Raw genomic sequence first — 25454 nt, 5'->3', positions numbered from 1 at the left:
GATGTAACTTACTTTTGTTTTTAAGAGGTGTGTTTGGAAAATAAACACAGACAGTGGTGATGTCGTAGTCCTGCCCCTTCTTTTCCCAGTTTTTCCAAACTCTGACTGCATTTCACAGCAATAAGTTTGGTTTAGTTGTGGGATTCAGAGATGCTAAATAATAACTTACTTTGTTGTCTTTCAGATTCTGTTCTGTTCTATAATTTAGTAAAAACCTTGAGGAAATACCTTCAGAATGCCCAAAAGAAATTGTAAATTCACACCTGAGTTAAAGGCCAAATTTCCCGGCTTCAAGAATGGTCGAAATGAGAGTGAGGCTGAGTGCACTATATGCAAGCCTGGAACATTTGTGTCTTTTGCACATAAAGGTGCTTTGGATTTACAGAACCATGTTGAGTCAGAAAAGCACAGGAAGGCTGTTCAAGGTGAGAGCTCATCCGCCAGAGTGACTGATTTCTTTCTGAGACCTGGAAGCAAAACTGAGGATGCGGTCTCTGCGGTGGAGGGTACAATGGCCTTCCACACTGTGATGCATCACAGTTCCTTTAGAATAATGGATTGTACCTCTGGCTTGTTCAAGACACTATTCCCTGACTCAGAGGTAGCCCGGAAGTTCTCAAGTGCTCGCACAAAGACCGAAGCAATTGTGAACTCTGTACTTGCACCGCAGTCAGTGGAAAGAGTTCTGCAAAAAATAAAAGAAGACAACATACCATACTGTGGAGTCTCGACTGATGGAAGCAACCATGGTGCAGTGAAAATCTTTCCAGTTGTGATACAATATTTTGACTGGAAGAATGGTGGTCTGCAGTCTAAGCTCATCGAAGTGAGGAACACACCTAACGAGACAGCGGATACAATTGCCCAATATGTGAAGGACACTCTGGAGAAGAATGGCTTGTTGGAGAAGTGCATTGCCTTCACAGGGGACAACTGCAATACTATGTTTGGTGGACTACGGCGTGATGAGGAAGGGAGTAATGTCTTCGCAAACTTGAAAAGGCTGTTGAAGAAGACTACTCTGATTGGTGTGGGTTGCCCAGCACGCATTTTGAACAATTGTGTACATCACGGGGCAGACACACTTGATGTGGATGTGGAGTCTACTATTTTTAAAATATATCAGTACTTTAGTATTTACACTGTAAGAACTGAGAGCCTGAAGGAGTACTGTGAGTTTGTGGATGTTGAATACAGAAAGCTGCTTTCGCACAGCAAGACACGGTGGCTGTCGTTATTCCCCGGAATCACAAGGCTGCTGCAAATGTTTCCGGCTTTGAAGTCCTTCTTTCTCTCTCAAAGCAAACCACCTGCTGGGCTCAAGAAGTTCTTTGAGGATGACTTTAGTGAGATCTATCTGTGGCATATGCATTCACTAATGAGCATGTTCCAAGAACACATTGAAGTGATTGAACGTGCAAACAATTCCGTGGTGGAAGTCATAAAAGTCCTGGACTCTGTAATCAAGATCCTGCATGACCGGGAGGCCAGCAACTTCACATCCCTTAAAGTTAAAGAACTCCTGGGGAAAAATCGGAAGGACGGTCTTGCTGCACGATGTGACTCCTTCTGTGAGCAAGTACAATGTCAATACACCACCTGCATTGAATATCTGGAGATGTGGAAGAGACCCCTTGGAGAGTTCTCGATATTCAGGTGGATGGCCCTGACTGAGGCACCAAAATGGCCTGATGTGGAGCCTACTATTAAGTACTTAAGAGAGAAGGAAGTGCCCATCGATGATGCCAAGTGCTTCGATCAGTGTGCAAAACTGAGAAGATTTGTAGAAAGCATGTATGATGATGACGAATTCAAAAAATTGATTGCGCACCAGAAATGGAGCAAATTCTTTGAGAGTTCTAAAAACAATGGCTGCTATACCGAACTGCTGCCAATTGCACAGGTGTTTTTTTCCATTCCTTCCCATAATGCCAATGTGGAGCGCATTTTCTCATTGATGCAAGCCCAGTGGACTAAAGAAAGGAACCAGATGTCTGTGGAGACACTGAAAGGGGTTTTACAGATGAAATATAATTATAAGCAAATGTCATGTAAGGACTTCCACAGATTCTTGGTTAACACCCGACCCATTTTAAGAAAAATAAGATCTACTGAAAAATATCCCTGGGTACATCGGGAGGAAGAGTCTTAAAATGTATACAGCAACATGTATACAGAAAAAGCAGAAAAAGCAATTTTGGAAATTAGAATAAGATCCCGAGGGTGGGGGTTAAGAATTAAGAATTGAGTTAATGTGAGTTAAGAATTGAGTTAATGTGAGTTAAGAATTAAGAAGTAGAATGTATAGCTAAGAAATAAGAGGAATGTTGTGTTATGTATGTATATGTTTTATTATGTGTTGTTGTTAAAAATTTTTTTTAAAAAAACTAAAAATAAATGTTACTTTTTGATACATTGACTATCTCACTTGTTCTTTATTTCAGTGATTTAACATTAACATGTTACAGTATATAGAACAGGTTTGTCTTAATTGTGAAGTGTAGAATTAGACATGTGACCAAGGCTGTGCCCACCTTGGGGATGGTCATGTCAAGATGGGCACGCCTTGGGGGCAGGGCATGTTGCGGTGGCCAAGCCTCCTTGAGGGCGGCCATATTTTCCTCCTTTTTGGTGGGCCTGGCAGTGGCGGACCAAGGCAGGCAAGACAGAGGCGGCAAGGGACAACGTGGCGGGGCAAGGCCGGAACAGAGGGCCGGCAGCAGCACAGGGACCAGGCTAGTGGAAGCGGAAGGAAGGAGGAGGACATCGAACGGCCACGGACCAGGCAGCAGCAGGACACGAGGTGCGCACAGAGGAGGCAGCTGCAATGTGGGAAAAGGTAGGCCGAGGCAAGGCCACCATCCTCCTTAACTTGGCATGGGGGTGGTGAGGAGGAGGCGGGAGAGGCTTGGACGTAGGGCTAGGGGGGAGGCTAGAGCCTGAGAGGGGAGGGGCTTCATTTCTTCAGCCACTTTAAAACTGGCTATTTGCAAGTTTTCAAGACGTCCCTGAAAAAAAATAACCTTGATGATAATGGATGGTGATGGTAATGTTAATAATGCTCCTCCAGTTGCTGTTGATAATGATAATGGATGGTGATCCTAATATTAATAATGCTCCTTCTCTTGCTGTTGATGATGATAATGGATGGTGATGGTAATATTAATGCTCCTTCTCTTGGTGATGCTGGTAATGGATGGTGATGATAATAATAATGCATATAAAAATGTAATAAATAAATAAATAAATGTGACCGAGGCCACAAACCCTTGGAGGCCGGACATATTGAGTTGGCTCCGCCTTGGGGGTGGGCATGTTGGGGTGGCCACGCCTCCTGAGGGTGGCCATTTTGTCCTCTTTTTTGGTTTCCAAAATAAGGTCACCCTATATAACCCACAGGAAAGAAATAACCCCTGGATCTGTTTCCTAATTCAGATTTTGGTTGGGGCAGAGTCTGCAGTATCTTCCAAATGCAAGGTCTTCTGATCCAAAGGAGGTTGGCGGTCATCACAAGCATGACCATCCCAAACTGCGCCAGATCTCTGCCCAAGCTATTTTAGGCAGCAAACATTTCAGGCACGGTGCAAGAAGTTGCATCATGTTTTCTTCCACTCTGATGTTTAGGTCATTAGTCTCAAAGGAAATCTATAGTTATATATATCTTGGAGCTTTGACAAGAATCAGAATAAATCATAATGTTCTTGATAATTACAAGGGGAAGCGTCACGTCTGCAACTTCATGGACTCTCCGAGACACACAAGGGGGCAAGAGCAGAGCTGGAGAAAAACATGTTTGCAAGAAGTCGCAGTTGAGGCTCCATCTTCTTGAAAGCATAGAATCATAGAATAGCAGAGTTGGAAGGGGCCTACAAGGCCATCGAGTCCAACCTCCTGCTCAATGCAGGAATCCACCCTAAAGCATCCCTGACAGATGGTTGTCCAGCTGCCTCTTGATGGTCAGAAGGTGTGCTTGGCCTGGCCTGTCTTACAGAAAAATTAAATAAAGACCCCGGATGAAGAAAAGCTTTCCCGAGGGAGTGGGGAAAACATTGCTCTTTATATATTGTTGGAGTTGAAGTGTGGTGCCCAGAACTGGACACAATACTCAACATGAAGCCTAACCAGGGCCAAATAGGGGGGAACCGGTACCTTGCACAATTTGGAAGCTATACTTCTATTAATGCAGCCCAAAATAGCATTGACCTTTCTTGCAGCCATATCGCACTGTTGGCTCATATTCAGCTTGCAGTCTACAACAATTCCAAGATCCTTCTCGTTTGTAGTATTGCTGAGCCAAGTATCCCCCATCTTGTAACTGCATTTGGTTTCTATTTCCTAAATGTAGAACTTGGCATTTATCCCTATTCAATTTCATTCTGTTGTTTTCAGCCCAGCACTTCAGCCTATCAAGATCACTTTGAAGTTTGTTTCTGTTTTTCAGGGTATTAGCTATCCCACCCAATTTGGTGTCATCTGCAAATTTGATAAGCGTTCCCTGCACCTCCTCGTCCAAATCATTAATAAAAATGTTGAAGAGCACTGGGCCCAGGACTGAGCCCTGCGGTACCCCACTCGTTGCCTCTCCCCAGTTGGAGAAGGTTCCATTGATAAGTACTCTTTGTGTCCGATTCTATAGCCAACTGTGAATCCACCTAATAGTTGTTCCATCTAGCCCACTTTTAGCTAGTTTGCTGATCAGAATGTCATGTGGTTCTTTCTCAAAAGCTTTGCTGAAGTCAAGGGATCACTCACTTGATGCTGCTCTGTAGCTATCTTGACGTTTCTCTGCAAAGAAAGAATCAGAGTCAGAACTCAACGTGAGCCCCAGAGATCATCCAGTCTCACCCTCTGTACTGATGAAGGGCCCCTGGCAGAGGTTTCTCCCACCCCTTCCTCACAGCCTCCAAGTTCGGGGGTCTCCAAGAAATGGCCATTAGTACAAAAGCTTTCCATGCATCTACCAGACACTGGATGTGCTCCAAAGTCACTCCTGATGACTCTGGTCCTTCCCTCTGGAACCACCCTGGAAGAGAGCTCAGGGCAGCACCTGGAGAAGTGGGGTGTTTTAACTCTTATTTTAAGATTTCTGTACTGCTTTTCAACCCACTTTGAGAGGGAGAGGACTAGGAGACCTCTCACCACCTGTGCGGTGGAGAAGGGCCGGCCAAACCGTGAAGCGGGAGGAAGCGGGGGCAACAGGTGGCAGAGGAGGGGAAGGGCGGCACCCTGCCCCCCACTCCAAAGACTCAGCCGCTGCTTGGTCCAGCTGGCCACCTTCTTGGCTGACCAGGCAGGCAGTCGGCCGGATCCAGAAGCAGCCGTTGCTCCCTTGCCCCAACCCAACTGCACCCCTATTATTATTTATTTATTTATTTATTTATTTATTTATTTAGCACCATCAATGTACATGGTGCTGTACAGAGTAAAACAGTAAATAGCAAGACCCTGCCGCATAGGCTTACAATCTAATAAAATTGTAATAAAACAATAAGGAGGGGAAGAGGATGCACCAAACAGGCACAGGGGAGAGTAAAACTAACAGTATAAAAGTCAGATCAAAATCAAGTTTTAAAAGCTTTAGAAAAAAGAAAAGTTTTTAGCTGAGCTTTAAAACCTGCGATTGAACTTGTAGTTCTCAAATGTTCTGGAAGAGCGTTCCACCCCTGGCCTCCCCTGCCCTGCTGGCCAGCTGCCTGACTTGCCCTAGCACAGGCCCACACATGGCCTGGAAGTTAGGATCACAAGAAGTCCTGGGATCAGTGGCGATACTTTGCCAGACAGGCAGACGCCGCACGGCTCCCGAAGGCAGAAAGACCTTACAGGCAGTGCGTGGGCCCCTGCGAGGGGAAGGAAGCCGGGGTGGCGAGGGGTGGCGGGGAGGGAAGGCAAGGGGGGGGGTGAGCAAGAGGCTGCTTCTTGGGTGGGGGGGAGAGGTGGCAGCAGTGGGAGGGGTCCTGCTTCAGGCTGCAACCTGCCTCGGGCCAGGCCTGGTGTGGAGGCAGAACCCTCCAAACCTCAGATGGAGTTGAGGCACAATTGGATCTCAAGGGCGACTCTTCAGATGCACATGATGAGGGCTGAATGGAAGGTGGGGGCGGAGGGAGGCAGGACCCAGAAGCCCAGCCCTGCCTCGAAGACATGGACTATATTGGACCTCCTCCCTCCCCCCACAAAAAAAGAGTTAAACTCAGCAGGAACATTTATACTTACTGTAGAAATAGATCCCAACGATCCCAGCTACCAGCAGGACAGAGACGGTCCCCACAGCACACCTGATAATGAGCCCCAAGTTGGAAGCTAAAGTTGAATGGAGAAAAAGAGCAAAGCAATTGAAGGGAAACCCCAAAACACTCTTCTGCTGTGATGGGGGAGGCCCCGGATGGCCCATGAGTACTGGGGATGGTGCGTCAACAGAGAGAGAAGACACTGAAGTTGCCAGAAGGGCAGATGTCCAAGGAACATGGTAGCACTCTTCAAATACTCAAAAGGTTGTCACACAGAGGAGGGCCAGGATCTCTTCTCGATCCTCCCAGAGTGCAGGACACGGAATAACGGGCTCAAGTTAAACGAAGCCAGATTCTGGATGGACATCAGGAAAAACTTCCTGACTGTTAGAGCAGTACGAGAATGGAATCAGTGACCTAGGGAGGTTGTGGGCTCTCCCACACTAGAGGCCTTCAAGAGGCAGCTGGACAACCATCTGTCAGGGATGCTTTAGGGTGGATTCCTGCATTGAGCAGGGGGTTGGACTCGATGGCCTTGTAGGCTCCTTCCAACTGTGCTATTCTATGATTCTATGAACAGCCCACCCCCAACCCATCATCCCCTGCGAAAGTCTGCGAAAGTCCTTCTAGGGCTGGGGTGGGAGGTGGGGGAGGGTCCCTTCCCAAAGGAAGAAGCCGTAACAAGGCTCGACTCCTCCCATTTTGCTGACATGTTTGCCTTCAATAATATAAATTCTGTCAGAAATCTCATGATTTCAGAGCCACTCAGCCTTGCAGAGAGAGACAGAGACCGGGAGCTCTTGCCTAGGACACAATGTCAGTTTACGGCTTCCAAGGCAGCAGGTACCAGCCAGAAAGGACGACAAGGGTGTCGAAATCGACAAAATCCTAATAACATCGTTTGTATCCAAGATCACACACGGGAGGGGGGTGTTGTGACGTAGTCTGTGATTCTGCTGGGGATGGTGTTATGTCTCCTTCTCCAATGGGGAAAACGCACCTCCCAGAGTTCTCCCCTCTGACTAATAACCACCACCACAATAATGAAGACACACACTACCCGTCTCTCACCACCAGGCTCCTCCCAGGCCACGACCAGAGGCTTTGACAGGCCGTCATGACCCACACGGCACCGGTAGTGGCCCCGATCCTTCGGGTCGATCTTGATGCTGAGCCAGGCGTGGTAGGTCCCATCTGAATTGGGGGCGACGTCCCTGCGGAAGGTCTTATGCTCCATGACCTCCCCGTCCCTCGTCCAAGTGGTCTCGATGGCCTTGGGGTAGAAGCCGTGGGCCTGGCAGACGAGGGTCTCCATGTCGTTGTGGTCCGCCTGGCTCGTCACCTTCACCACGGGGCGCTCTGCAAGACAGGCAGCTTCGGAGTTAACCCAGAGCCTCTCCAGCACCTGGCAGGATGGATGCGTTACTCTTTAGATCAGGAAAATAGCCCTTGTGGGCATCTTGTCCTACAGCAAAGACGAACACCCTGCAGGACCCCCAAGAGATTTTGAAAGACCTCAACGCAAGGGGATTCTTCAGGCTTCGTTGCCACCTGGAGATGCTTTTGAAATACCCAACTAGAACATCTGATTCTTAGCCGTGCACATTTATCTCTAGGGAGGCATTTGAAAGGAAGGTGATAAAGTGAACAAAATTCGGTCTGTCCTTGATTCTTCCCTTCAAGGGAGGGATGCTGCCCTCGCTGTTCCTCACCTCTCCTGGCCACGTGGTCGCTTCGTTCCTCCATTAACCACGTCATGCCTCTTTCTAAAGGCCCTGCAATGGTGGCTGAGTCAAGTGCTATTTATTGTTTTACTCTGTACAGCACCATGTACATTGATGGTGCTATATAAATAAATAAATAAATAAATAAATAATAATAATAATGTGGGAGGGGGGAAACTCCTGTTGAAAAAAGGGAGAAGAGTTGGACGAGAGAAGAGGAGGAAGAAGCAGAAGCAGAAAGGGAGGAAAGGAGGAGAGAAGGGAAGGAAGGGCGGAGAAACCCGCAGCGTGACGGAGAAGGAAGGGGCCCCCTCCACACACCCAGGGAGACCAGCAATCCTGGGGACCAAAGAATAGGGAGAAATCACTGCTGTTGGACTAACCGCAAAACCAACACTGCTCTTCACAGAGAACTGTGGGTTGAAAGGGGGAGTTGATAATACTTGATTCATATTTGTGTTCATTTCCCCCCCCCCGTTATTCACTAAACCTTCTTAAGTGAAGTAAATTCTCTTAAATATCGATTTTGTTTGTCTCTGGAGGGACTGCAAACTGCCCCTCCTCATCCTAGTTGTAGAAACCTGAAACATCACAATCACATTTCATATTTTACGCAGTTTCCTCTTCATTTCTGGGAACCATAGAATCATAGAATAGCAGAGTTGGAAGGGGCCTACAAGGCCATCGAGTCCAACCTCCTGCTCAATGCAGGAATCCACCCTAAAGCATCCCTGACAGATGTTTGTCCAGCTGCCTCTTGAAGGTCTCTAGTGTGGGAGAGCCCACAACCTCCCAAGCAAATCCCTTGCGGTCCTCCAAGTTGCTCTGAACTGTTCCCTTAAGGGAAGAAAGGCCATCACTTTCCTCGACGCTGCAGATCTGCCAGGAGGGAAGGATGAGATCAGGGCAGCCAACAGGCCCAACCAGGACTTCAAGGGGACGTAAAGCCCACAAGAGAAGCTACGAGGTCACTGTTTGTGCATTTTTCCACTGAATCAATTTACAAAAAGGTGGTATTCTCAGATGGGGCAGTCCACACATGCTCAGGGGCACCGTATTCTTACAATGACAATGTTCTATCAGAAAATAAAAACACTCTGCACGTGCTCAGACACATTCAGCCCAAAAGGCCTGAATCCTGGAAAAGAAAACATGGCAACTTTGGGCATCCACAAGGGTAAAAACCTTGCAGAGAATTTTGTGAACCGCCCAGAGAGCTTCGGCTATTGGCAGTATTAAAATCTATATAAATAAAAATGTAAATGTTCGTTCGAAACAGACGTTATATCTCCGAAAGTTCTTCACCGATTGCTTTGAAATTTTGACACAACGTTGCATTCGAATGTGCGAGCGTTGTTATGTAACTATGTTCTATATGGGGACAAAAGTTTGTCTTAAAATCGAAGAAATAGGCCTCCTCAAAACCAGTCCTGCTGATCATTGTGACATCGCCAACCAGTAGGCCAATCCGCTGCCTCTGCCTCCTCTCCTATTTGCATGTTCTCTCACAATTGGCTGAGTGAATATAGATGTCACACCTGTGACAGTTACACGTTCTGAAGAAAGGTAACTGCCAGGAGTTTCCGCTAACCTCCTCACCGTAAAAACATCCTTTTTTAAAAACCAAACAATTTGCTTTACTTCATCCAAATAATGCCTCACAGAAGATCACATTTAGGTCGTCGTACTCGCAGAGCGGAAGCACTGCGACGAGAAATTGCAAATCAGACTGAGGAAGAACGGGCATCAGCAAACGAGAAAAAAAGAAAAAGAATGCCTCAAATACGTGCCAAGGAACCAGGCAAGCAACGTTCAGCCAGACTTGAGGATGCACGATTGCGAGCACGGCAATCGCGTTCTACAGCTTCAGATCTGCTTTGTTCTCAACAGAATGAACGCGGCAGGCTGAGAGTGGCTGAAAGACGTCAACGAGAAACAGCACATCAGCGTCAAACACGACTCCGTGGTAAACAATCACACGATTACAATCGCCTTGCATTCCGGTACAACCCAGCTGATGATTATAGTTTGAGGCGGCATGTTCTCATCGGCACTATGACTGAAGTGTGTCCTTATTGCAAGGCTCTTAAATTTAATGGAGAAACAAAAGGAATGTGTTGCGCTGCTGGAAAAATTAAACTGCCTCAACTTGGAGAACCACCAGAGCCATTACAAACTTTGCTTGCCGGATATACCGCAGAATCAAAGCATTTCCTATCTAACATCAGGAAATACAACTCATGCTTCCAAATGACGTTGTTCGGTGCAGAAATCATCACAGCTCCATTTATGCCAACTTTCAAAGTCAAAGGACAAATTTATCATAAAGCCGGCTCCTTCCTTCCGTTTCAAGATAGTCAACATAAATTCCTACAAATGTATTTCATTGGTGATGGCAATGATGAATTGAATGCACGCTGCGGAATTTATACCGGCATAAAAAGGTCCATCGTTTCAAAACTGCAACAGCTACTTCACGAAAAAAACAATTTAGTACATTTGTTCAAAACAGCAATTGACATGATGCCATCTGATACACACAAGATTGTTATTCATGCTGACAAAACGCCTGCTGGAGAACATGTGCGAAGATTCAATGCTCCAACTATAGACGAAGTGGCAATTGTTATAGTCGGAGATCAATCTTGACAGTACCTTTCAAAGGTGAAGATGTCCTCATTCCTCGCATTCCTATGATTCCAACAGATATGCCATTTCAATTTAAGAGATTGCCATTCCCAATTCGATTGGCGTTTGCAATCACCATCAACAAAGCTCAGGGCCAATCTTTAGAATTGTGCGGTTTAGATCTAGACACAGATTGCTTCTCACATGGACAATTATATGTTGCGTGTTCTAGAGTCGGCAAACCAGACAATCTCTATATCTACACAGACAATGGAACAACTAAAAATATTGTATATCCACAAGCATTGTGAAATTAAACATAGTAGAAACATCCGCTTTGTCTTTTCTTTCTTTTCAATTTAACCAGACTGAGCCACAGCAACGCGTGGCAGGGTACAGCTAGTGTAATAAATAAATAAGTAAATAAACAGAGAATTGTGTGTTTGACGGAAACCTGGATGCTCCCCCCTCCTCCATTTTATTTTATTTATTTATTTATTTACACTATTTCTATACCGCTCCCTATTCAAAGTTTCAAGATACAAGATAAGGTATCTTGTACAAGATAAGGTACAAGATAAGATAAAATAAAATGCAGAATAAAACACCTTAAAACGGGTTTTTAAAAAAGTGAACCGTGGCCTGGTCATCAAGGGAAGGCTTCTTGGAACGACGACAAATTGTCAGACGACGAATTGTCAGAGGCAGGAAGTTCCATAGCGGGGTGGGTGGGTGGGTACCATTTTGCAATCATTCTCTCTGTTCCCTGTAGATGAACAAGTGCTGGGATGGGCCACAGGTGGACAAGGGACTCCTCTGGAGAGCAGTAAAGGATCCTGTTCCCAAGAGAGTGATTTGAGGGTGGGGAGAGGAGGGGAGACCTCAGCCTGCCACTTGAAGGAGGGGGGGGAGGAATCACAGAATAGTATAGCTGAAAGGGGCTTACAACGCCATCAAGTCCAACCCCCTGCTCAATGCAGGAATCTACCTCAAAGCATCCCTGACAGATGGCTGTCCAACTGCCTCTTGAATGCCTCTAGTGTGGGAGAGCCCACAACCTCCCTAGGGAATTGGTTCCATTGTCGGACTGCTCTAACAGTCAGGAAGTTTTTCCTGATGTCCAGCCGGAATTCGGCTTCCTGTAACTTGCGCCCGTTATTCCGTGTCCTGCACTCTGGGAAAATCGAGAAGAGATCCTGGCCCTCCTCTGTGTGACAACCTTTCAAGTATTTGAAGAGTGTTATCATGTCTCCCCTCCATCTTCTCTTCTCCAGGCTAAACATGCCCAGTTCTTTCAGTCTCTCTTCATAGGGCTTTGTTTCCAGACCCCTGATCATCCTGGTTGCCCTCCCCTGAACACGCTCCAGCTTGTCTGCGTCCTTCTTGAATTGTGGTGCCCAGAACTGGATGCAATGCTCTAGACAAGGCCTGAACAGGGCTGAATAGAGAGGAACCAGTACCTCACTTAGAGGGGAAAGGGAAGAAAATCTAGCCCCCCCCCTTTTTGTATACATTGTGCTAGTTTTCTACTACCAGGGATTTTCATTTTAAAAATCTGGAGGGTAGTGAAAACCCCTCCCCCCGCAGGGGTCTGAAGGGGGGCAGCCCCAGATGTGCCTCCTTTAAGGTGTGTGGATTGGGTCTCTGGCTGGGATGAAGAAGGGATGGAAGCCCCCCCACACACACGCCAGTCCCTCCCTCTTCCTCACAGACCCCTTCCTCCCCCCAATACACACACCTTTCCTCAGCAGAGTCTCCTTGCCGTAGTCCAGGTATTTCCGCAGCCACTCAATGCAGGTCACCTCCAGGTAGGCCTTGTCACGCTGAGCAAGGGCAGGTTCAGCCTCCCACGTCCTCTTGGTGTTTTGCGCCGGGACATCGGCGGCCGTCCAGGTGAGGGTCTCCTTGTCCAGGGCGATGTAGTCGCTCCCGTCGTAGCCATACTGTATATATCCTCCTTTGCTCCCGTCATCCCTCAGCTCACAGCCGTACATCAGCTGCCAGGTATGAAACCCTGAAAGAGATGCACAGAGGAGGGAAGGAGGTGAAGAGATAGATAGATATCCTACCTGGAGAGGCCACCAGTGAGGGAGGAAGCAGCAGCCAGGCACCTCTCCACCGTGCCTGGGTCCAGCTCCAGCTGAGAGCCCCCTCCCTCCTGCTGTCAACTGTAACTGCTGAACTTTGCAACTAAGATTGTAGTGCCTGAATTTGCTTTCCTTTCCTCCCTCCTCCTCCTCCCTCCCAATCCCCTTTCCTTTTGTGTCATGTCTTTTAGATTGTAAGCCTGTGGGCAGGGACTGTCAAGAAATACTTTTGTAAGCTGCCGTGAGAGCCTTTTTTGGCTGAACGGCGGCATAAAAATCCTTAAATAAATAAAATAAATAAATAAATAAGAGATGGGAGGGGAAACCCAGGGAAGGCCAGCCATTTCACCCAACCCCACCTACCCCGCCCCCACCCTCAGGCATCAAGCCCCCCCAAAAGAAGCTCAGTTCAACATTTTTCTCTCTGCGGCTCCTAGGAAGAAGAGGCTGCCCGAGAACGAGTGAATTATCTTATTAGCTGCTGAGCCCTAACATTTGGTCACCTTGCCTTAAATCCAAAGAGACTCAATCCCTCCACTTTCTCTTTCCCTGTCCTTTTCTTTCTCACCCATCTTGACCTGACTGACATAGAATCATAGAATAGCAGAGTTGGAAGGGGCCTACAAGGCCGTCGAGTCCAACCCCCTGCTCAATGCAGGAATCCACCCTAAAGCATCCCTGACAGATGGTTGTCCAGCTGCCTCTTGAAGGCCTCTAGTGTGGGAGAGCCCACAACCTCCCTAGGTAACTGATTCTATTATTGTACTGCTCTAACAGTCAGGAAGTTTTTCATGTTGTCCAGCCAGAATCTGGCTTCCTTTAACTTGAGCCCATTATTCCGTGTCTACCTCAAAGCATCCCTGACAGATGGCTGTCCAACTGCCTCTTGAATGCCTCTAGTGTGGGAGAGCCCACAACCTCCCTAGGGAATTGGTTCCATTGTTGTACTGCTCTAATAGTCAGGAAGTTTTTCCTGATGTCCAGCCAGAATTCGGCTTCCTGTAACTTGTGCCCATTATTCCGTGTCCTGCACTCTGGGAGGATTGAGAAGAGATCCTGGCCCTCCTCTGTGTGACAAACTTTGAAGTCTTTGAAGAGTGCTATCATGTCTCCCCTCAATCTTCTCTTCTCCAGGCTAAACATGCCCAGTTCTTTCAGTCTCTCTCCATAGGGCTTTGTTTCCAGACCCCTGATCATCCTGGTTGCCCTCCTCTGAACACGCTCCAGCTTGTCTGCATCCTTCTTGAATTGTGGAGCCCAGAACTGGACGCGATACTCTAGATGAGGCCTAACCAGGGCCGAATAGAGAAGAACCAGTACCTCACGTGATTTGGAAGCTATACTTCTATTAATGCAGCCCAAAATAGCATTTGCCTTTCTTGCAGTCATATCGCACTGTTGGCTCCTATTCAGCTTGCGATCTACAACAATTCCAAGATCCTTCTCCTTTGTATTATGATTATTATTATTTATTTATATAGCACCATCAATGTACATGGTGCTGTACAGATTATACACAGTAAATAGCAAGACCCTGCTGCATAGGCTTACAATCTAATAAAGTTGTAGTAAACAATAAGTAGGGAAAGAGAATGCAAACAGGCACAGGGAAGTGTAAACAGGCACCGGGTAGGGTGAAGCTAACAGTATAGAGTCAGAACAAACTCAATATTTAAAAGCTATAGGGAAAAGAAAAGTTTTTAGCTGAGTTTTAAAAGCTGTGATTGAGTTGGTAGTTCTCAAGTGTTCTGGAAGAGCGTTCCAGGCGTAAGGGGCAGCAGAAGAAAAAGGATGGAGCCGAGTAAGGGAAGTGGAGGTCCTTGGGCAGGCGAGAAGCATGGCATCAGAGGAGCGGAGAGCACGAGCGGGGTGATAGTGTGAGATGAGAGAGGAGAGATAGGCAGGAGCTAGACCGTGAAAAGCTTTGAAGGTCAACAGGAGAAGTTTATATTGGATTCTGGAGTGAATTGGGAGCCAATGAAGAGATTTCAGAAGTGGAGTGTAGTATTGCTGAGCCAAGTATCCCCCATCTTGTAACTGTGCCTTTGGTTTCTATTTCCTAGATGTAGAACTTGGCATTTATCCCTATTAAATTTCATCCTGTTTTCAGCCCAGCAGTCCAGCCTATCAAGATCACTTTGAAGTTTGTTTCTGTCTTCCAGGGTGTTAGCTATCCCACCCAATTTTGTGTCATCTGCAAATTTGATCAGCGTTCCCTGCACCTCCTCGTCCAAATCATTTATAAAAATGTTGAAGAGCACTGGGCCCAGGACTGAGCCCTGCAGTACAGTGTTAGATAACTAAAGCTTATATAGCTTTCTTTCCCTAGATCTTTACATATTGCTTTGTTGTTGTTGTTTTAAAAAAACTAACGCCCCCCCTCCCCCCCCCCAAAAAAAATTGTCCTTGTTTTGTGGATTCAGAATATGGCAAACATAAGTATCCTGCTCCTGGACTGTCAATAGGGAGGATGTTGGAACAGCTGCACTGGCATCCAATTGATTTCCAGGCACAATTTAACGTATCGGTGATGACTTTCAAAGCCCTCACGGGTTTAGGATCAGGATATCTGAAGGAACACATTCCCCTCCCTGAGCCCATTTATTTTATCCCTATTAAATGTCATTCTGTTGTTTTCAGCCCAGCACTCCAGCCTATCAAGATCACTTTGAAGTTTGTTTCTGTCTTCCAGATCATCCCCAGGCGCCCTCTTGTACGGCCCAACAACCCCAGAGACACACTTCACTGGGATGGAGGGACAGGGCCTTTTCCACACCTGCACCTGGGCTCTGAAGCTCTCCTCTGAGTCTGCACCTCACTCCCTGATGAAAGACTTTCTGGGAGCTGGTAAAGAGCTTCCATTTTCAGAAGGAATTTAATAAGCCATTTTTATCTCGCTGTTTTAATCTGACTCTGCTTTTTGGAATATTTTAAATATTTTGACCGGTGTTGCGTTTTTACTTTCTGCTGTGGTTTTCCTATTTAGTAGTTAGTTTTGTTTTAAATTGTGAGGATGTTTTTAATTGTTATATTTAATTGTAACTCTGTGGCCTCAGCTAGACCTAAGGTTTATCCTGGGATCATCCAGGGTTCGCCCCTGCTTGAGCACTGGATCCCCTGTGTGTCACCTAGATGAACAGGTTTGACCCCTGGACGATCCAGGGATAAACCTTAGGTCTAGCTATGGCCTTAGTTACCTTAAGCTTCTGGGACAAACGGTGGGGTATACATGGTTTTTAATAAGAAAGTAATAAACTAAAGGGCAGAGAGAAGGCACCCGGCCAGGCCTTAGGTGTTCTGTGGTGGATATTTATAAATACAAGTTGTGCAGACTGAGAAATGCAGCTTGGAGCAGGAGTTAAAAGGAGCCAGCCTGCATGGTATCGATTCCTGAGGCTTCACGTAGTGTGACCCTATGAAAAGGAGGACAGGGCTCCTGTGTCTTTAACAGTTGCATAGAAAAAGGAATTTCAGCAGGTGTCATTTGCATATATGGAGAACCTGGTGAAATTCCCTCTTTATCACCACAGTTAAAGCTGCAGGAGCTATACTAGAGGGACCAGATTTAAAAGAGAGCAGCTTTAACTGCTGTGATGAAGAGGGAATTTCACCAGGTTCCCCATATATACAAATGACAGCTGCTTAAATTTCCTTTTCAATACAAATGTTAAAGATACAGGAGCCCTGTCCTCCTTTTCATAGGGTCACCCTAGCCTCACCGTCCTGGCTGGGTGGAAGAGTTGCTATTCCAGCTGTGGCCACCAGGTGGAGGGCACTGCTGTTGCTGTGCAGCAAGTAGGGATTGGGGCCCGGGATGCCGGAGGGACCCAGGATAAAACCGCTCACCTTGAAATGCGTTCATACAAATTTGCCTTTTTACAGCAATCACATACCGGTGGTCAGCATTTTCATATTATTTGGATTTTTTTAAAAAATGCTTTTATTGTTTTATGTAACTGGCTTTAAACACTGGGGAAAAGCAGTATTAAAATATTGAATTAATTAAGGCTATTTGAAATGAAAGCAGCGTTAAGTGCATGTCCATCATCTCTGTGTCTTTCCACTTATTGGTCCAAATATGGGAGGGTGGGAGCAGGTGGATTTCACCGGTCTCAAAGAGCAATAATAATAATAATAATAATAATAATAATAATAATAATAATGTTTTAAGGATGTTTTAATCATATGTGGTATGTTTTTAATCACTTTTTAACATGTATTTTATATCATGTTTTTATACTGTTTGTTTTATACTTTGGTTTTAGTTTTTGTGAACCGCCCAGGGAGCTTTGGCTGTTGGGCGGTATAAAAAAACAATAAATAAATAAAATAATAATAATAATAATAATATATTTCTTACCCGCCTCACCGATTGGATCGAGGCGGGGAACAACAGCAAGCATAAAATACATAAAATACTGATTAAAAACGTAGTATATGCTGTTGAAAAACATCTTAAAAGCATCCTAAAAGCATTGTAAAAGTATCCTAAAATTAACTCCAAGTGAGCAGAAGTTTTACTAGCAATACATGGGAATTTCAGCAGGTGTCATTTGTATAATATGGGGAACCTGGTGAAATTCCCTCTTCGTCACCACAGTTAAAGCTGCAAGGGCTCTGCCCTCTTGACCAGTTACAAAAGAGGGCAGGGCTCCTGCAGCTTTAACTGTTGCAATGAAGAGGACATTTCACCAGGTGCGACATGCCTACAAATGACACCTGCTGAAATCCCCCTTTTCTATGCAACTGTTAAAGATACAGGAGCCCGGTCCTCCTTTTCATAGGGTCACCCTCCTTCATCACTCCAATAAGAGGGGTTTCGCTCTGTCTAAAAACCCCTTCCCCTCTGGTGCACCTGCTTAGATGAGGGGGGGGGGTTAGGGGGGTTAGGAGAAGGGGGGCTCTGCTCTGCTTTGCTCTCTCCCCACCTCCTCCGGTTGTAGTCAAGTGGATCTGGGGAGGCTGTGAATATTTATTTATTTATTTATTTATTTAAAACATTTATATCCCGCCCTATATCAATAAAATCTCAGGGCAGTGTACAGATAAAAGCATACAGTATAAAAACAGCAAATATACACAGCTAAAAACAAATTAAACCATGAACCAAGTTAAAAACGATATATAATTTAAAAGCAGTAAAACTATTAAAACAGTTAAAACAATGTGCCTAGTGAATTCAACCATTAAAAGCTTTGTTAAAAATCCATGTCTAAAGTAGGGGGGAGGGACACCAGTTTTTCTCCTAGGAGTGACCTCCTCTTTCCTTTCCTTTCTCTCCATCACAGCACTCAGCTCTCCTGGCCCTGTAAGGGAGGAATCCGGGGTGGGGTGGGGGAGGAGAATCCATGCAGCACCCCCACCCCGGTCCTCTACTTACCCTTGCTCTGGTTGTAATAGTTCCGTACGTCCTCCACATTCACTCTGAACATCTGGTCCCAGCCATGCAAGGCCTGGGTGAATGTCTCCCAGTATCGGGCGTCGTCCTTCTCCGCCTTCTTTATCCAGGGGACGCGGGGCTGGACCTTCTTGGTGTCGCTGTCGTACTGGACAAAGAGCTGGTCGTCCACGTAGCTCAAAGCAGTAAACCATGGGATACCCTCTCTGGGCTCTGACACCCCCATGTAGAAATTGCACTGGGAGTGCGTGGAGGAGGAGGAGGAGCCTGGGAGGAGACACAGAGAAGGGGCGGAGTTAGGGGCCCTGTGTCGTGTCCCTCCCAAGCAAATGATGAGGCTTGCTAAGTAATCCACAAAGTTTTTATTAAGCAACAAATGTCTCTTTAACCTGAATAGAGTCTACCTCTTTGTAACAACGCCCTAAGCAATTACTATGCAAACTAAGCAAGACAATTCTCCATTCAAGAAGAGAGAAAGAGAGCGAGAAGTTACTTCTCAAATGCCCAATCTCTCTGACTTTCTCAAGGCCTCTTTACGCGCTGTGCGTTTGAGCTTCCGGCGGATTCTAGCATCAGTTAGTGTTTCAGAATGCTCACCCCTGGAAGCTCCCTCGTTTCCCTCTGAGGGTGTAGGATTTGGCCTTGAAGAGATAAGCGCTGGAGTGGGCTGATTGCCAGCTGAGGAATCTCCTGTGAGAGCTTGCTCCCCCACTGGTACAGCCTGACGCTGCGTCTTCTAGTTCCAAATCTGATTCTGATTGATTACCTAAAACCCCTTCTCCCGAAACAGGGGCAGTAGGGTTAGACATGACACCATGCATAGGAAGACCTGTCAGACCACATGCCTTCACGGGCTCTGCCGTTCTACAGCAGGTGGCACTTGTGTTGTGGGGAGAGGATCCATCGAAGCAAGGAGGATACCCCAGGCAGGAGATTTGAGAGAAGGAGGGACGGGATGGAAGTGAGGAAAAAGTGGGAAGGACCAGCAGATGAAAGGGGAAAGGAAGGGAAATAAAGAAGGTATGTGGAAAGTAAAAGAGAGAAAGGGGAAGAATATTTACAACTCCTCAGGAGGGAGAGGAAAGATAAAGAGGTGGGGGGCATGAAGGGGTGCTATGAAGGGGCTCTCAGAAGAACTGGAACTATGAATCTAAAGCCTTAGCTAGACCTAAGGTTTATCCCGGGATTGTCCCGGGGTCATCCCTGCCTGCTCCCACGATCCCCTGTGTGTCATTCAGATGCATAGGGATGACCCCAGGACGATCCCGGGATAAACCTTAGGTCTAGCTAAGGCCTAAGAGCTACACCTTGTATCTTTGCAGTTTCAGGTCCATCTGTCAGGTATGCTTTAGAGTGGATTCCTGCCTTGAGCAGGGGGTTGGACTCGATGGCCTTATAGGCCCCTTCCAACTCTACTATTCTATGATTGTATGATTCTATCACCAAAGAGCTAAATGAAGAAAAGACCTTAATTAACCCACACAGGGCAGACTGCCAAACCCATCAAGCCAATTAAGATATATTTGTAAACCTTCATCCTCATCAATGCAGCTGGTGGGTCTTCTAGAGATCTCTGCTGGCCAAACAAAGATGGGAACCCTGGTGTATTTTCAGGCGTTTCCACATTAGGCATTTACTGTGGAACTGCGACGTTTGGTTGCCTCGTTTTTTTTACAGGGGATCATGGAATTGTTGTCCTCCTGTGCTTCTTCCATTTCTTTTGGGAGCTCATAAAAGCAGAGAACGGAACGGTCTCGTAATCTATGCGGATGCTGGTTGTCTTAGATAGGGTGACCCTATGAAAAGGAGGACAGGGCTCCTGTATCTTAACCAACCTTCCCCCCCCCCCCCCCACTGCACCAAAACAGGGGATGACAGCTCTAAACCCTTGGAAGTACAGCTCTTTGGTGACAGAATCATACAATCATAGAATAGTAGAGTTGGAAGGGGCCTACAAGGCCATCGAGTCCAACCCCCTGCTCAAGGCAGGAATCCACTCTAAAGCATCCCTGACAGATGGACCTGAAACTGCAAAGATACAAGGTGTAACTCTTAGGCCTTAGCTAGACTTAAGGTTTATCCCGGGATCCTCCTGGGGTCATCCCTATGCATCTGAATGACACACAGGGGATCGTGGGAGCAGGCAGGGATGACCCCGGGACAATCCCGGGATAAACCTTAGGTCTAGCTAAGGCTTTAGATTCATAGTTCCAGTTCCTCTGAGAGCCCCTTCATAGGACCCCTTCATGCCCCCCACCTCTTTATCTTTCCTCACCCTCCGGAGGAGTTGTAAATATTCTTTGGACATTGGCAGAGCTCTCCATGGAGGGAACCCACGCGCTTGCTGCCACTTGTCTTACAACAACCCAGGGTTTAAAAAATCCCAGGTTGTTGTGACATCCAAAGCAGGTCAATCTGGGCTGGAGAATATCCTTATTTCCTGGCCTATTTATTTTAGCCATAACTACCACGCATGTTCCCTATTATGTCCAAGAGCAATGAAGGCCAAAGACACAGAATTATCTTTCAGAGATCTGCCATCTTGGCCCTGTGGGGAAGAAGAAGGACCGAGGGGACAGGAGCAGGCAGAAGTAACATTGGGGCCTGCTCCTGCTGGACTCTTCCCCCCCCCCCCCAGGGCAAACTGCCATCTTGGCCCTGTGGGGAAGAAGAAGGACCGAGGGAACAGGAGCAGGCAGAAGAAACATCATGGCCTGCTCCTGCTGGACTCTTCCCCCCCCCCCACAGGGCAAACTGCCATCTTGGCCCTGTGGGGAAGAAGAAGGACCGAGGGGACAGGAGCAGGCAGAAGTAACATCAGGGCCTGCTCCTGCTGGACTCTTCCCCCCCCCCACAGGGCAAACTGCCATCTTGGCCCTGTGGGGAAGAAGAAGGACCGAGGGGACAGGAGCAGGCAGAAGTAACATCGGGGCCTGCTCCTGCTGGACTCTCTCTCTCTCTCTCTCTCTCTTTCTTTCTCTCTCCTCCCTCCCTCCCTCCTTGACTCCTTTTCCTTGTGTGTCATGTCTTTATTAGATTGTAAGCCTGAGGGCAGGGACTGTCTTTTTTCCTAAGTGTAAGCCGCTCTGAGAGCCTTTTTTGGCTGAGGAGCGGGGTATAAGTATGATAAATAAATAAATAAATAAATAATTGATCCACTGCTGCCCTGTAGCCCCACACACTCATCTCTTTCACCCCCACTATTCCAGGTCTTTGTAGGGCTTCCAAAAACCCTTCAACGGCTGTCGGATGATATTAGATACACCAAGCCCTCCCCAACGTAGTGGACTACAACTCCCAGCATCCCCCAGCCAGCTATCTGCAGTGCACCACGTTGGGAAAAGCTGCTAGGCACCATGGACAACAACACAACAGGCCATTGCTTCTGCCACCTATTTCCCCTCCATCCAAACCCCAAGTAGCTTAAGCCTATTATCACAACCCAACGGCAGCTCAAACACCTGGAAACAAAGTTTGGGGAAGGGAGGTGGGCGCCTCCAAGCGACAGATGCAAGGGGAAGGGCCGCCTTCAGTGACTTTGAGACACGACAATGAGGCTCTTCTCCAAAACACCAAACCAAAAAACGGTTGCATGGTTTGAGTGCGGAGAATCTTAAAACCACCGTCGATTCTGCTTTGAACTGCACACACCTGGAAGGTCTGCGGCTTTCTGAGATCACGACACCCCCCTCCTTAGACACCCCCCTCCTTAGAGCTCCGCTTTTCTTGACAGCATGATCCTGTTGCACTGGCTAGAGAAAGCTGAACAGGTGTGAAGAATGAGAGGCACCTCTTGCCCTGTTGCGTTCAAAAGCCACAAAGTGTCTCGGGGCACCTTGAAGACTCACAAATTGATTACGGCATAATAAACTTTCGTGGACTAGAAGTCCGTAAAGGCCAAAATAAGTTGACGGGCTTTTGGTATTATGCATCTTGACTTGGTGGGAGGGGGGGTGAGGGGGTGAGGTTGTCCCACAAAAAAAAGGCAACACTGAAAAATGAAACTTGCCAGAGGCGATCACGGCTTCATGGAGGGCCGCAGCTTAGTGGCAGAGCTAAGTGTGGGGAGTGGGGAATAAGCTACCGCCTCCTTCTTCCTGCAGCAGCTACTGCTGCAGCTAGGAGGTGGGGCAGCCCCTTCCAGGAAAGGACACCGTGCAATATGATCCCCTCTCAGGAGGTTCTTGGATCGGATTCTTGGATTCCCCCCTTCCTTCTGGGGGCAGCCAGCACACCAGCGGCCAGGGATGATGATGATTTATTCCATTCACAAATCGCCCCGTTGCCGAAGCTCTCAGGGTGACATACCAGTAAATGCAAAAAACAACACAACTAAAACGAGGAAAATCGATAATAAAGCCCATTACGAAGTATTACTTTAAAAGCAGGCATAACAAATTGGCATTTGAAAGAGATAGATAAGCAAACAGCTAAAAACAGAGAAGATCAATTTAAAACTTTGAGGCTCGACTTCTGCAATGCGCTCTACATAGCGCTACCTTTGTGCCTAGTCTGGAAACTTCCAACTAGTTCCAAATAGGGTAGCCAGGCTGGTCACTGGTACACCTAGGGGTGACCACATCACACTAGTTTTAAAATCTCTTCACTGGCTGCCAATTAGTTTCCGGGCGAAGTATAAAGTGTTGGTTATCACCTTTAAAGCCCTACATGGTTTGGGTCCAGGCTATCTGCGGGATCGCCTTCTCCCGTACAATCCGCCCCACACACTCAGGTCCTCTGGGAAGAATCTACTTCAGCTAGCAAAAACTAGATTAACAACTGTTACCCAGAGGACCTTCTCTTCTGCTGCTCCCAGACTGTGGAATGGCTTTCCGGAGGAGATTCGTCGACTTAACAGTCTACTAGCATTCAAGAAAGCTATCAAGACTGATCTCTTCCGGCAGGCGTATCCAGCGAAATTTTAAGATGTTTTTAGGATGTTTTAAAGGATGTTTTTAACAATGTATGTTATGTTTTAATTGAGTATTATGTTTATATTTATCGTTTATTGTTGTTCCCAGCCTTGATCAAAATGGAGAGGTGGGTAAGAAATAAAATTATTATTATTATTATTATTATTATTATTATTATTATTATTATTATTATGCCGCAAAGTGTCTCGGGGCATCTTGAAGACTCACAAATTGATTACGGCATAATAAACTTTCGTGGACTAGAAGTCCGTAAAGGCCAAAATAAGTTGACGGGCTTTTGGTATTATGCATCTTGACTTGGTGGGAGGGAGAGTGAGGGGGGCGAGGTTGTCCCACAAAAAAAGGCAACACTGAAAAATGAAACTTGCCAGAGGCGATCACTGGTGGGATGACGCCTTCATGGAGGGCCACAGCTTAGGGGCAGAGCATTTACCCTATTTCTTCGATTCTAAGATGCACTTCTCCCCCCATATAAATATCTCTAAAACTGGGGTGTGTCTTAGAATCGTGGGTGTGTCTTAGGTTTGTTTGTTTTTCTGTTGGTGGTACTGAAATTAGAGTGTGTCTTACAATCAACGGCGTCTTACAATCGAAGGAATACGGTAGTTTGCATGCCGAAGGTCTCCGGTTCGATTCCCGGCTTCTCCAGGGAGGGCGAGGAAAGAACCCTGGGAAGCCACTGCCCTTCTGGGGGCTTCCCCGGTTCAAGACACAAGAGTGTGCTCTCTCCAGTATTCCGGTGTGCGCAACAGTTGCTGGGGAACATGGGCGGCAGGGTGCTGCACTACAATGTTGCACCACTGTCCTTCCCAGGAGCACTTCCTATCTTCCTACGTTAGGCACGAAACGTCCATGTTGCAAAAAGTTGGCTGCTCTCTTTTCCTGTCTACCTTAAATATATAATTACGTGAGTGGGTGGGCGAGAGAGAGACAGACTGGAAAGGGGACTGGGGTGGGGGTGGGGGAATGGATCTGCTTCCCCTTTTTGGGGTCTCAAATGAACGCACTGCAAAGAGGGCTGGGGGTAAATTCGGCGCTCCCCCCACCCCTCCCCAGAACAGTTTACCTCCATTCCCTCCCCCCCCCCCGCAGGGACTCACCGGCGCAGGCCCCCATCACCCCCAGGAGCAACACGAACAAGCCCCGTTCCATGGCCATCCCGACGCGCGAGTAGCATCCTTCGCTCCAGTCGCTCACAAGCCCCCTTTGACTGGTCGCCGTGGGGGGGGGGGGAGAACGCTCCGCCCTCTCCGCCGAGGAAACCTCGGGATTGGCCGAGGGGGGGAGTATTCGACCACTCAAAAAATTCGAGCTCAGGGTTTGGTGGTGGTTGCTGGGCGGACGGCGCGTTGCAAGAGGGGGATGGCTGGCAAGGGGAAGGTTTCCCGGCTCGGCTCCTTCTCGGGATTCCCCTTGGGAGAGACTCCGGGGAGGGGGAGAGGGAGAGGGAGGGGGAAGGGGAGATGGCAAAGGCCCGGAGGGGGCAACAAGCAGGCGGGTGAAAGCCCTGAGAGAGACAGGGTAGAGGTGTACAAAATGATCCATGGTATGGAGAATGTGGACAGGGAGACATTTTTCTCCCTCTCTCAAAATACTAGAACTCAAAGGGGTCATCCCATGAAGCTGATGGGTGGGAGATCCAGGACTAATAAAAGGAAGTCCTTCTTCACACAGCGCAGAGTTAAATTACGGAACTCACTGCCACAGGATGTACCGATGGCCACCAATCTGGATGGCTTCAAAAGCGGGTTGGATAAATTCCTGGAGGTAAAGGATATATCCATGGCTACTAGCCCTGATGGTTGTGGGCTACCGCTAGTATTCAAGGTAATAAGCCTGTGTGCTCCAGTTGCTGGGGAACATGGGAGGGAGGGTGCTGTTGCACCGTGTCCTGCTTGTTCATCCCTGGCCGATGGCTGGTTGGCCCCTGTGTGAACAGAGTGCCGGACTAGATGGACCCTTGGTCTGATCCAGCATCAGGGCTCTTCTTATGTTCTTATGTTTCAAATTTTGTGCTTTTTATTTTTTCTACAAAACACTTGTTGTTAAAAATCAAAGTTGCCAATTGGGTGTGTGTGTGTGCCAGTAGCTCGCCTTGCCTACGGCGCAAAATAGTCTGGCACCGGCCCTGGCCCTGAGAGAGATCTGTGGAAGACGGCTCAGCCCTGGCAGAGGGACTCCTGCTGCTCCAGGGGTGGCGTCAAAGTAAAAGTTAAGCAGTCGCTAAACTCAACCTTCTTTACGCCACCTGGGCAAATCTGCCCTGTCTTTACTTGGTCAGCAGAAAACAACAACATCCAGCAGAATGTCTTAATTTTTTCCACTATAGCAATGCCAAATCGACCTAGCAATGAGTTTGTTATTATGGGACCCGCGAAAATCCATGAGTGCCCAGTAACCAGTGTGCACTAAAACGCTGGTCTGAAGGAGCTCTCTGTGGTTGAACTAGCAGCCATCCA

At 47.3% G+C, this 25454-nt stretch overlaps 2 protein-coding genes across 2 annotated transcripts in view; one reads left to right on the top strand and one right to left on the bottom strand.

Moving 5' to 3' along the window:
- LOC134395761 (zinc finger protein 721-like) overlaps nt 1-25454 on the top strand; it is a 223061-nt gene that overhangs the window by 106310 nt on the left and 91297 nt on the right. The gene's annotated exons all lie outside the window — the stretch shown is intronic.
- Nucleotides 4745-24148, bottom strand: LOC134396440 (H-2 class I histocompatibility antigen, Q9 alpha chain-like). The gene is made up of 6 exons (XM_063122943.1): nt 24096-24148; nt 18044-18328; nt 12315-12590; nt 7296-7583; nt 6211-6297; nt 4745-4785 (listed from the first exon to the last, which is right to left on the bottom strand). The coding sequence occupies exons 1-6, from the start codon at nt 24145-24147 to the stop codon at nt 4745-4747; spliced, it is 1029 nt and encodes a 342-aa protein (XP_062979013.1). The 5' UTR covers nt 24148.

The sequence above is a fragment of the Elgaria multicarinata genome, chromosome 3 (genome assembly GCF_023053635.1).
Source record: "Elgaria multicarinata webbii isolate HBS135686 ecotype San Diego chromosome 3, rElgMul1.1.pri, whole genome shotgun sequence".
Lineage (NCBI taxonomy): Eukaryota > Metazoa > Chordata > Lepidosauria > Squamata > Anguidae > Elgaria > Elgaria multicarinata.
The sequence above is the reverse complement of the archived record's forward strand: the minus strand, read 5'-3'. Positions and strand labels throughout refer to the sequence as shown.

What these genes read in the sequence shown, in the direction of transcription:
- LOC134396440 (XM_063122943.1), bottom strand. Translation starts at nt 24,147, where the DNA reads ATGGAACGGGGCTTGTTCGTGTTGCTCCTGGGGGTGATGGGGGCCTGC. An exon ending in GGTGATGGGGGCCTGCGCCG is followed by an intron (nt 18,329 to 24,095) that starts GTGAGTCCCTGC and finishes GTCTCCTCCCAG; the next exon opens with GCTCCTCCTCCTCCTCCACG. An exon ending in GGCCTGGGAGGAGCCTGGTG is followed by an intron (nt 6,298 to 7,295) that starts GTGAGAGACGGG and finishes ATTCAACTTTAG; the next exon opens with CTTCCAACTTGGGGCTCATT.